At 41.6% G+C, this 12,980-nt stretch overlaps 2 protein-coding genes across 3 annotated transcripts; one reads left to right on the top strand and one right to left on the bottom strand.

Annotated features, from left to right (window-relative positions):
* Window positions 1-20: 20 nt before the first annotated feature.
* On the top strand, window positions 21-2,380 carry LOC306737024 (retinol dehydrogenase 10-like; the record flags this gene model as incomplete). Its single annotated transcript, XM_079218729.1, has 5 exons — window positions 21-470; window positions 1,599-1,697; window positions 1,796-1,941; window positions 2,040-2,171; window positions 2,263-2,380. The coding sequence occupies 5 exons, from the start codon at window positions 21-23 to the stop codon at window positions 2,378-2,380; spliced, it is 945 nt and encodes a 314-aa protein (XP_079074855.1).
* A 289-nt stretch (window positions 2,381-2,669) lies between these two features.
* cse1l (CSE1 chromosome segregation 1-like (yeast)) lies at window positions 2,670-12,407 on the bottom strand (the record flags this gene model as incomplete). Of its 2 annotated transcripts, XM_079218681.1 has the most annotated exons (24): window positions 2,670-3,228; window positions 3,431-3,662; window positions 3,849-3,995; window positions 4,278-4,359; window positions 4,524-4,609; window positions 4,722-4,819; window positions 4,984-5,192; window positions 5,287-5,437; window positions 5,529-5,626; window positions 5,739-5,842; window positions 7,266-7,402; window positions 7,494-7,555; window positions 7,754-7,838; window positions 7,961-8,163; window positions 8,393-8,458; window positions 8,597-8,726; window positions 8,820-8,987; window positions 9,099-9,191; window positions 10,327-10,434; window positions 11,302-11,392; window positions 11,498-11,643; window positions 11,734-11,835; window positions 12,037-12,179; window positions 12,323-12,407. In XM_079218681.1, the coding sequence occupies 24 exons, from the start codon at window positions 12,405-12,407 to the stop codon at window positions 3,139-3,141; spliced, it is 2,916 nt and encodes a 971-aa protein (XP_079074807.1). In that variant the 3' UTR covers window positions 2,670-3,138. The 2 variants fall into 2 exon arrangements, with proteins under 2 accessions (XP_079074807.1, XP_079074808.1); XM_079218682.1 differs by lacking the exon at window positions 8,820-8,987.
* Window positions 12,408-12,980: the final 573 nt, after the last annotated feature.

Genomic DNA, 12,980 nt, shown 5'->3' with positions numbered 1-12,980 from the left:
CCGGACTGGACTGCAGCATCATGATTATTATAGTGGACCTGCTGCTGATGCTCATCAACCTGACTTACTCCATCCTGAACGCCGTCATCCAGACTTTCCTACAGCCGAGGCTGAAGTGCGTTGATGGAGAGCTCTGTCTCATAACAGGGGCCGGGGGCGCGCTGGGTCGGCTGTTCGCCCTGGAGTTCGCCAAAGAGGGGTCGCACCTGGTGCTGTGGGACTGCAACACGGCTGCCAACGAGCAGACCGCCAAGCTGGCGCGCGAGCTGGGAGTTCAGGTGCACACGTACACGGTGGACCTGTCCAAGCGTCAAGGTATCTATGAAGCTGCGGACAGGGTGAGGGCGGAGGTCGGGGAAGTCTCCATACTGGTAAACAACGCAGGCGTGGTGGCCGGGCGGAGGCTGCTCGACTGTCCCGACGAGCTGCTGGAGAGGACTCTGCTGGTCAACTGCCACGCGCTGTTTTGGGTAAGATTTGGACACACGCACCTTTTACGCACAATTGAAACCGTAAAACCCCACCGTTGCTAGCCACAGTGAACGTCACCCATCCGGACGTGAATTACGTAACATCTATTCACTGTAGTCCAACTTCTGTGTTTGTGCACTGAGGGGTGAAGGGATCAGAGCAGCCTGCGCCTCCGCAGAGCTGCACTGCGTCCCTGTGACAGATGAATGTGTGTAAGTTAAAAGGAGTTACTAGTAGGTGGCGGCAACCCTAAACACAGAATCAAAGGAGCCCATTCGTTAAGACAGCATGTGACTCCGCCCCTGATCCTCTTATGGCCCCAGTCCCGTGCACTCATACAATACACGGGTATACCCGTGTATTGTATGAGTGCACGGGGGGACTGGGGCCATAAGCTCATTAGCTCCAAGTATCAAGATATCAGAGACAGACATGCTGTGTGCTGGTGCTCATTTTTTGTGAACGCACTTTTCTAATGCAGCACGTGATCTGGGAAAGGAGAATGTGTCACTGTTGGGAATAGTTGGCAGCTGCACCACAGCCTGTATGTGGGCAAATGGTCAACAATGGGATGCTGGACCCCGAATAAACTATAACCGCTTTCCTCTCTGTGTGCATTTAGCAGTATTTATACGCTGGACTTCTGCTTCATATACAATAAAAGTTAAGTTAACATTAATCCTCTTGAGGTTCTTCTGTAATATTTACAGGGTTCTAAAACATCAAATCCAAAGACTTTCCTGGCCCAATTAATTACTTTAAAAATTCAAAGAACAAATAGCATAGTCTGAGACACAAGTCAAGGTTGTTGTTAAAACACAGATTCTTTATATTGAGATCTAGAACGTTTTACAGAAGCTGACAACAAAAAACATAGCAAAAACACTTTCCATTCTTGCACAAAATATATAAATGAAAGCCCCTTCAATAAACTATTTTCCCTACCCACTTTCAGGGCCTTGATTTTATTCCCTGAAACCTTCAATGATCAAGGACCTGTGGGAACCATGTATCTGGCATCTTTTGTATTTTTGGGTTAGTCATATGGCAGGGTGCTATGTGTTTGAGGGTCTTGCCTCAGGCTGATGCCGATCGGTGAATCAAAATACATTTTTAATAACCAACAGATGACAAAGGCCTTCCTGCCTCAGATGAAAGCAAAGAACCACGGCCACATTGTGACCATTGCCAGTGCTCTTGGACTATTCAGCACCGCATGTGTAGAGGTAAGAGACGTGATTAATGATGTCAACAACAAACGAAACGGTCAAAGCCTATAGAACAATCCATTAGAGAACAGAAATGCTTGCATTTAATCTTTCAGGATTACTGTGCCAGTAAATTTGGAGCTGTCGGGTTCCACGAGTCACTGACGCATGACTTAACTGCAGAAGACATGGATGGCATCAAAACCACTTTGGTCTGCCCTTATATTGTAGACACTGGGATGTTTGAAGGCTGTGAAATCAGGTGAGAAGCCACCAATCAATTAAACTGTTGTAGTTATTAGAACTGAAAAAACAAAAACAAAAACAAATTGTTTCAACTTTTTGTTTGAACCCTACCAGGAAGGAGTTACGGAGTCTAATTCCACCTCTGGATCCTCTCTACACCGTACAGCAGTCAATGAAAGCTATTTTAGGGGAACAGAAAATGATCTGCATTCCTCGCCTTATGTACATCCCCTTCCTGACACGAGCGTGAGTATACTATAGTGAATGCAATAATTTGAAATATTTTGGGACCAAGACAACTAAATCAATGTGAGACTTGTTTTGTTTCTTTCTTTAGATTGCTTCCTTGGGAGGCAAATTTGGCAACGTATCGCTTCATGGGAGGTGACAAATGCATGCTACCCTTCATTAAGAATGTTGAACTGAAGACCTCCAACAGCCACATTAAAGCCTAAAACCTCTTCTTATAACTATGGACCAATGCAGATACCAAAGTTCACACTGTATTTTCTTAATATATGCATTTATGTGAAGGTAGCGGTATGGTTGGCTATAAAGAACCATAAGTGGACCTGAAGGGCAGCCCGGGTTTGCTACATGAAAAGCAAATTCATTCTCCTTGTTAATCAATAAAGTTAGTGAACTACCTCTGAACTGGAGGCCGAAGAGCCAGTAAAACTTAAACCAAGAAGCATTCTTCAAAACACTGCTCATATGAAAGAGTGTGATGACAACAGATCTATACAAGTGCCTCTTTATTCACATTAACAAACGATGCAGAAACAAAGACTAGACGATAACAAATCTACAGGAAACATGCAACAGGAACAAATATTATGCATTATGTTTGAGCCACAGACTGCAGTCTTCAGAACCATGAAAAGGAATTCAAAACATACAAAAGAAGCACTAAAGAAATCCCTCTCATATGATTGTGATGTTCATCTGTTCCACAACACTGTTGAAATATACCTCTGCTGCTATTTATGAAATAAACAATTGTATTGGAACTTGATATTCAAATCCTTTTCAGTGAAATGTTGGTCATTTCTTAAAAACCCTTAAAAATCCATCATAAACTTTCAAGTCAAACCAAATCTGTTAAGATTCAAATTCAGCTGAAGCAGGTCTGTCATGTGACTTGAGGTCACTATGGCTACTCCGACTGAGTGTATTGTGGGCTACTTATTAAGTGAACACCATCACATCAGTTTCAAACCAACTGCACAGTGGCTGCCTGTAAGTACCCCTGCAGGAACTGGAGGGCATCTGCATTCAGACTGGTGCTCAGCATCGAGGGAACCTGCACCCAAAAACAAGAAAGAAAAAAGGGAGACAAGAAGAGGGAATCAATCATTTGCTTTCTGCATCATCCCATCATCTGCACCGGAGCATGGCGGTTACGCAATAATCGGAACTCTTGTATTCCAAACAAAACATCATAACTTTAATAAAAGAAAAGTCTTTTGGCATAATTTGCTAAATATTTCCCACGTCTAACATACCCGTCCCGGACAAGCAGTAGAGAGCTTGTACAGCGACTGAGCCAGCAGGATCTTGGGATTGCCGACAGAGTCTCCGATCGGGTCGTGCTCCTTTTTCCCAGCAAAGGCCAGTTGCGAGAATGCCGTCTGATAGCCTGGTGTGTCTTCAATGTCGATGAAGTGCTCATCATCCGGGATGCTGTCATCTTCTGGCAACTCAAATAGACCAATCAGCGCTTGGAGCAGAGGGGTCCTGAACACACACATTAAAACCCAAAGCATTGCTTAGTTTACTTGTAAAAACACATAATTTAGTTTGTATTAGGAGAGCATTTCTGTTATGTAGCTGTATGCAAAATGTTGTACACACACACTTCTACTCAAGTAACTTCATGAAAAAAAGAAATACAATGGTTGTGTTTCCTTGAGACTGACTTACCAGAGTTTGGTGTACTCTGTGTCCATCAATGCAGGGCATTCAGTGAGGACTTTAGTGATGCCAACAGCACAGATCTTCTTTTCAACTGGTCCAGACACCTTCTGTACCTCTGGAATAATTATTTTCTCTAACACCATGCCAAACATTCTGCAACACAAAAAGCAAAAGGATTAATACTGTACATTTCACCACTGGTCTTCTGTACTGACATCAAACATACGTTACACTAGAGGCCTACAAAGGCATTGGGATCAGGAAATATTCACTATACTGTAGGCAGGAGAAAGACACCAGCATCATCACATGGTAATAATAATTGTGCATATGAATCTATTGACTTTTACTCTGACTAACTCACTAAATATCTGAAGTCAGAAACATCAGTTTCTATCAACATATTGTGGCATTTATCATTAAAAATACACTTACTTTGGCTGGATGCTGTCAAAAATCTCCTGAAGTGCAATGGCTCCATATTTGACACAATACAAGTTGATAAACACCAAGAAACCTGCGAGACAAAAAAACGACATCCACTGACAGTTAATACGACAACTGCTGTTAATTTTCACTATAATGGCTGATAAACAGTTTAAAACTGTCACTGACAATGTTCGAGATATCAATAGCTCGGGAACAGAACACAATCATTTGTTATGAGACGATTGTACTAACTCTTGATGAACTTGGTGGTTTTGGAGCTTTGTAGCCTCTGGAAGAGCAAAATGAAGATCTGTTTCCTGTACTGAAGGATCGATTCTCTGGCAAAAAACAGCTCATGTTAACAAAACATGTCATTTCAACCAATATACATTTCACCGGGTACGATATTTTAGAGATGATCCACTGAGAACACAACTAGAATAAACTTACGAGGGCATGTGCTCTATGATGCTGTTGATAAGGTAAAAACCTTGGTGGTCATTGGCTTTGGAGGCTATAAGCTTTTGGAAAACACCAAGCAGGCCAGGCTGAAAGGGAAAGATGGGCATAAGATTAATAATGAGTTAAAACACTGGCCACACAATGTATAAATAATCCAATAGATAAACATTAAGAATAAAAACAAAATATAAAGTCCACTGCGATTAAAACAATGTTTCTGCTGTACACAACACTGCCTGCCATCACTTACTATTTTATCTGCAGCAGAGCCGGCAATAGAGGCCCCTCCCTTCTGCAGGTAAGCCTGAAGCAGGCGCACCAGAGGAGGGATGTTCCCTGTCCTTTCCCACAGTGCAGGCTGCAGCAGGTGAGGGAATAAAGCCATGTAGGAAGAGGGAATAGAGTTGGCGTGGATCTCGAGGAGGAGAGACATCACCTGGAACACGTATGGAAGAAACTCTGCAACAGAGGATAAAAGGAGGATGAAGAGTTGTTCAGCCACCATCCGGGTTTATGAGCACATAAATAAATTGTATAGGCAAATGTAACACACCCTGGACATCGTTCTGAAGGATTTCAGTGAAGACGGGGAAGAGTGCTTCCTCGAAGCTGCTGACTGTGGTGGGGTCGGCCTTGCAGGTGATCCGGACAGACAGGCACAGGGACTCAAACAAGTAGTGGTTAAAGTGCGGCTTGCTGGGATTCTGAAAATGAGGGATCAAGATTTGAGTTGAGACATACCAGGATCTTGGTGAATCTATCGGTGTCCAGAAATAGTAACAAAGTGTACATTACCTTGCTGACCAAGAGGAGCTTATGAGTGAGCTGCCCAATCAGAGTGGGAACGTAGGGGACAATTGCCTCCTGCAGCAGGGAGAAGCTGCGCATGATGGCTTTAAAGATTAAAAGAAAGAAAAAAAAGATATGATGAGGCTTCTTAAAATAACTTTGCAGTTGGTTTGACATTGCCTGGGAAACATTAGAAGACAGATGAGACAGGTTTACCCTTCATAATGTATTCATTTTCAGCTGAACCAGGAAGAGCCAACGCTTTGAACAAGTTGATGAGCAGCTGTTCAGTAAAGGGGGCCATCTCTGCTGACGTGATACTGAAAAACATTGAAGGGATGATTGGCTAAATAATGGTTTATTAGCTGTACAGATGGACGCAGATTTTCCGCACTTATGCCGTGTTCACAGCGGACGCGACGCGAATTTGCGGCGCGACCAGTTTACATGTAAAGTCAATCCACAGACGCGCTGCGGCGCGAATTTGCGGCGAGATAGACGCGTTGGAGGCGGCGCGAACAGAACGTTTGACCTGGGGCGAACAAAGCGAAGGACGCGGCGCGAATTTGCGTGAGTTGAATTCTCCCAACTCTGGCGGAGAAATCACGTGACGCAAAGTTGCGGCAGCCAATCAGCGTTGAGAAGCTCCGCCCGTCACCACCGCCGTCTCCCCGTTTCTGAATGAAACTGCTGCTGCTCCGCCTGAACCAGCGCTGACAGCGGCTTCATTGAGACGCTGTTGTGGGACTACGGATAACATTATGAACCCAGACACCATGGAGTTTGATGTTCTGACATATGTGGAGTTTACACAAAAAGTATAAAGCAGAACGAGTGGTTATTTCCATGGTGGATGGCATAATCGGTATCGTTTTACGGAGATACGCGAGACGCAGTTCCTGGAGGAGTCGGTGAAATTCACCGAGCTGTGTGCGGCTACGGATGATGTTATGAACCCAAATACGAGGGCGTTTCATGTTCCGACATGTTTGGGACTTCCACAACAAGTATAAAGCAGAACTAGTGGTTATTTATTCCATGGTCGATAGCGGAAATGAAAGCTTTGTCGCTTGTCTCTCACAGAGGCAAGCAACAGAGCTAAGCCACGCCGCGAATTCGCGTTTGGTGTGAACACCCTCTTTCTACTCGCGCGAGTAAACATTTCCGCGGTGGACGCGGTGCCGCAAATTCGCATCACGTCCGGTGTGAACACGGCATTATTCTTTCATCTCGGTTGTCTATAAAACAAATAGAACTGCTATTATTGCGATGATATAGGGGGAGGTGATCTCCGGAGAAAAGGTAAACAAATTGGCACAGTTTCCAATATCAGGAGTGGGTGATTACTTCACACATCCTTGTAAATATTACACATGGAGTAAATGTTCACTTTCACCTAATGTTTTTTAGATGCACATCCTGTTGAGCTTTAATATTAAATGACAAAATGGTGCACATTTCATTCAATTTACAGTCCAAATATATGTAAACTAACATGAAAGCAATCAGAACGATTCTTAATATAGAGCTATTCAACTACACTGTGCCAAGATGTTACAGAATTTTCATCATAAAGATCAGAAAAAAAAAGAATATATCCCCATTAATTTCACTATTCCAATAATACACTGTACAATTACTGACCATTTTGTATGCATTTGGAAGAAATGCATGCGAGCAATACTCAAATTTGTTTTGGTTCACACACAAATTGTTTATTTTTCTATATTGCTTGGTATTTACAGCGTGGTGTTGTTGGGGCCCCTCATGGTGAACAGCCTCTCCAAAGCATGAGCAGCGTAAGTGTGCTCCACTGTGCTCGCTGCCTGCAGGTGACTTATCAGAAGAGGAACTGCCTGCAGCAGCTGCTCCTTTGGAAGCTGAAGGAAAAGGATTGAGAAGAAGCTCGCCAATATATTCATTTAGCATTTTTACATTTTAAAATATTGCAGAGAAAGTAACAGTTCATACCTGGCTTCTGAAGATCATGACATACTTTATGGCATCTGCCTTGAGCACTGGGAACTCATTAACTACAATGACAATAAGTGTGTGAAGGTAATTAATGCTAGGAATATAATACATTGGAAAATATTGTTTTTTTAGAATTATATAGTGAAGCAGGACATGACAGGTGAGACTGAGCCAAACCAAAAGTGAGCCAGCTGTTGCAACACATAATACATTTTGTAATTCTACATCATATTGAGAAATGGTAAGGGTATTCTTACCATTGGGCGATTTCAAGTCAGAGAGAATGTGGTTCACAAAGAACTCATTCAGATTCACCAACTCATTGGCTTGTGTTATCCCATGCTGATAAAAAAAAAGGACACCAATGTAAGTACTGAGCAATCTTATCAAACCGTGATTATAAATGTTCATTGCATTATCAGCTATAAATCCAATACTCCTCTGAAAAGGAAAGTCGACAATACCTTCTGTGTCTGCGCTTTAGATGCCAGTGAAGTGACCAAATAGATGGCGGCATCTTTGTGTTTCCAGTTCTCCCCAGGGTTCTTGGCATACTCTCCCAGCATCGAGTTCACATAGCCAGAGAAGATGGCTGTGACGGGGCCCTCGAAAAATTTACAAAGGCCCCTCACCAAGTCACATGCCGCCCTACGACGAGTGTCAATGTCTAAGGAAAATGAGAAAAGGTTACAAATATTTTTATTTGTATGTGGAAACCTTCTAATGAACCTTTATGTTTTAAGAGTAACCAATTGATTATGCAACTATAGAGCACATGGAGCCCCGCTAATGTAGCACCCACACAACAGTCAAACTCAAAATGAGGAGGATCTTATGTGTATTTATGTAAACAATTTACATTAGGGAAGGTGATAAGCAATAATCTAAATCTTTACCAGATCCTTCGAGGTCCCTCCGGATGTATTCCTCAGAGTTATCTTCAAAGGCCTCTTCATCGGCACCTGATCAGGCATAACAAGCAAACTGGTCAGTATCACACAAGTGCATGTTTGTGACCAAGCAAGCAGAGCCCTGAATCAGCCAACCACTGGTGACATTTCCAGGTGCAATCTGATGATGACAACAAAGCATTTACTTACTTCTGAACTCCATGTTTGGCACAATGACCTTCTCACAAATGCTAGTGAGTGTATTCTGGTCCTCAAATAGATGCTTGTAGTGTGGCCTTTCGCAGACTGATGCCAAGAACTGAATGGCATTACTTACGAGCTGCAACAGAGACATGGTGTACAGTTAGTACAGGAAATGTGAACTTAAAAAAAAACAGAACATAGAAACACAGTAAAGGACCGGTACTCTCACCAGGTCGTATTTGACTTCCTGGCCAGTAGAAACTAAAAGGTTCCATATAGCAGTGACGAAGCGCGGCAAATACGGCTGAAATTCTTCATCGTATTTCTGAGCGTAGAGAGCCGCATTGTCACAGATCTGAGACTTCAGCAGCTCCAGGAGACCCGCTTCCTCCTCATCCTATAGAGTATTCATTAGAGAAAAAAAATATATATATAGCACAGAACAATTAAAATAGAACGACGTTAAAAAATTAATTACATGAGGGAAAAAATGAGAAAAATAACTCACACTTGTTTGTAAAAGCTTATTATCCAAAGTCAATAGGCCGTGAAAATTGGTCATCCAGGTCTCCATGTTGTCTTCAAAAAACTCTGGAAGGTCCTGTGTAATAGCACAAAGTACATTTGAAGGAAAAGGCTCGACATTTGATTAACGTGTACATGGATTACAAATGTATCACACACATTTTAGTGTTGGTGCATCATTGCCTTGCAATTACCATTTATTAACAATGAACTTTGTCTGCATTAATTTCCAATCATTAATATAAATACATTCAAATTTCAGCTTTTAGAAACTCAGGATGCCCTTTGAATATTTGTATTGCTTTACTTATTTCTAAAGTTTAAAGAAATTAGGATTGGTTCTTAAGGGTTTCAATTAGTTTTGCAAAAACAATTTAGATGCTGTAAGACGGATGCTAATTATTTTTCTGACCGATGGCCGACCCTCCTTAACTAATCATTAACAGTCAATCGACACGATTAGTATCTTACATTGCAGGGGCAGCCCAGCTACAACGATAACCTGTTGCATGAATCTAGAGCTGCAACAATTGGCAAAAAAAAAACAAACAACTATTTTGATATTTAATTAATTGTTAAAGCAATTATTTATTCATCACCAGCTGAAGTGTGCACACTAAACAGGCAACAGAGTCCCTATTTCACCCGACCGGGAGAGTTAACAACTATGCGTCCATTGTAGTCAACATGCAGCCACTTTGGCAGCAAGTCTCCTCTGCATCAATTGGTGTAGCTGCAGGGTTCTCAGCTGTATGTCTCCCTGTCATACTCTGCCAGTGTATTGCTAGCCTGGCTGCCTGCCATGTGTAAGATGGTGAGTATGGCGTTAGCTGTCCTCAACATAGGGCACTTTACATCACAGCTGTTTCAAGCTCTACACAAACTGTATGACCTGTCCCAGGTCTACTGGGGTTTTCATCCTACTGCATCAATGTCTCAAAGCAGCATGGCTGAAGCCAAAAGGGCAGGAGAAGAGTAGCCCACAGCTCGCATTTTCCATGAGTCTTCCATGAGAAACAACACATGAACGGCTCCTAATATTTCCGTTAAGGCTTTCAAATAGCGCTAGCAGCAGCTAATATTTACAGACTAATTAATGTCACATAGTGCCACAGTCTCCAGCTGTGGTGGGGGAATTACTTTAGCTACTACATAGACAATGCAACTGTCCAAAACAGCAAGCCTTTAAGTACAATGCAAAATTAACTGACCTGGAAGTTAAGACTGTAGAACAGCTTGGAGATAAGTGTGAGGGAAGAGAAGAGGACCTTCAAGGCGTTGACATCTGTAGCATGAGTCTGACACAACTCAATAGTGGCCTACAGCAAAGAGAAAATTAACTCTAAATACTTCTTCATATTAGTATGTCATCATATCCATGTCAGCCATATTGACATTTATCAGATGTTATACAACAACTCGATACAAGTAGGGCTGTCCTTGAATCAAGCAATTATTTGTCGACTAAAGTTGCGAGGCACTTGGTCGTGCACCTCTGAATTTTCTTAACTTGGTGTGCGCGATCTGGTAACTATCAAATAGTTTACTGATAAATGCACTATTTTTAATCAATTTTGAGACAAAAGTAGTCTTAAAAAGCTTTCTCTCAATAATTATTTTGCAGCCAAAGCAATTTGTTTCTTTATAATGCATGTCATTCTTAACGTGTTTATTTACAGGGCTTATACAAAGGCAATAAAGCCTTTTTACCGGTTACATATATGGGCATATCTATGCCGTTGTCTTTTTGATTCTTCAGCTAAATTTGTTTGTACCATCTTCGGCATTTCAGAGAATAATGCAACAAACAGCGGGTACGCTATAAATGCCTCCGTTGAAGCTTGCACACCGTCTGCGGAGGTTTGAGCTACGTAAGTGCGAGTGTACACAAAGCTATACACTCGTGCAAATTTGCAGACTAATCAATTTGTAGATTTAATCCACAGATGTATATAAAAATAATTAAAAAATAAATAAATTATTAAAAAAATAAATAAATAACACAAACGCAGCACTTTTTTGTGCCCATACGTTTCTTGGAAATAAGTAATTTAGCATGAAATAAGAATAAAAATGACTTATCGACGAAAGTGATCTTAGACCACGAAGACCAAAACGACCAATTAGTAGATGGAGACAGCACTACTTGTATGTGTTGTAGTAATTTAACTGCAAGTCATCACAACCTTGAACAGCTCCGTCAGAGGAAGGGCAAATGTGTCCAATACTAGTTTGATCTCTGTCCAAAGCTCATTTGACTTGAACTCATGGCGGTACCTTTAAAAAAAGAAAAGAAAAGAGGGACAGACATTTTTATGAAATGAATTCAGTTAAAATGTAATCATTCAAAAACCATTTAAACCATTAAGAAGTCGGCTCTACCTCTTGAAGAGGGAATGTGCAGTACGAAGCACTCCATTGATGATGTGGAAGTCTCCACTTCTGAAGCGGGTCACCATCTCAGTTAGTAAGTCAGGCCATTTTTGAGGGAAATCTTCCCTTCCTATGATACTGATGGCATCACTCAACTGTGGAAATGCAACAGATTAACAGAGGCTCTTCTTTTACACCTTCAAATCAGATCCTTTCAAAAGGTAATGCAACATCTGAGGATGTACCTGTTTTTGAATCTGTTCTGGGCTGCTTAACATCAAATTGACTATGTTTGCTTTAATTGCTGTTCGGTCTGGATCAGAGACTTTGTTTGGTTCATCTTCAACCTTTGGGAAAACATATCACAAAAGTAGGAAAAGCTATTCAGTGTACAGGTCAACAATAATAACAACACAGGCTCCATTTGAACTTTGTACTAAATGCTACTTTCTATACAGTTTGTCCTGTATAGCCCCAATCTGACACTGTTTCTACATACACGATACCAGAGTCAACATGTACACTTGATGTTATGTAGTTAGACTCACAATGCGCCAGTTTCTTTTGATGTAGTTCTTGAAGGTAACAGCAGAACAGACGCGAATCACTGTGTCTTGGGACTTCTCCAGCAAAGTGAGTAATAATAAGGAGTAGTTCTGGTTTCCCTCCACAGATTCAAGGAACTTTTCAGCTAAAAGGAAAGCAATAAATATAAATCAGGTGTTGCAGAGATTGCACAACTAAATATATACATTGCATAAACAGGTCAAACAGAATAATATTATTTATAAACTGAAGTAAGATATGCAAGTGCATGTTATGAAGACGTGTTACCTGGACGTCTGACTGCCGGGTCTGGGTCCAGTGTTTTCCTAAGGAACTCGGTGAGGGTTTGTAGGTGAGCATCATTCAGATCCATGCTCGTGCCTAACGGCGATAAAATCAACGAGTGGATGAATGAAAGACACAAACCAATGTCTGGCAGCAATTTGCTTAAGAGGCTAATTACTTTACTACACATGGATTACTTACGCTAATGCTGCGTAATCATGTGCACAAACTTAACGGAAGGCTACTAAAACGTGTTTATTGGTTCCTGTCAAATTGAGTTAACGTGATTAAAAGTTACGAAATGTGTGTTAACTGTTGAAATAATCCACGTTGTAATTAAAACGTCACTGTCACTGATCTAACAAGTCGATGCAATTATCGACAACGTTCACAAAGTTTACCGACTGTCGGCTAGTTTCAGTCATAGTTGCAATAGTTAGCTGACGTTAGCTTGCTAGCTGCTAACATAGCTAGGCTATTTAGCCTCAATCTGGCATTAGCTTAGTTGGCCGCTGACTTCAGATCGGTTTAAGCAGTCTAACGTCTAAGCTAGCAGTTTCCTAGTCTTCTTCAAGTTAAAATGTACGCACATGGCGGTCGTTATATTGCATTAACCTGCTATTATATAGAACATAGGTTCTCTTAATGCGCTGTCCATTAG

The sequence above is a fragment of the Taurulus bubalis genome (assembly GCF_910589615.1).
Source record: "Taurulus bubalis genome assembly, chromosome: 5".
In the NCBI taxonomy this organism is placed as follows: Eukaryota; Metazoa; Chordata; class Actinopteri; order Perciformes; family Cottidae; genus Taurulus; species Taurulus bubalis.
Note: the sequence above shows the minus strand (reverse complement) of the source record. Positions and strands in the feature narration are given on the sequence as shown.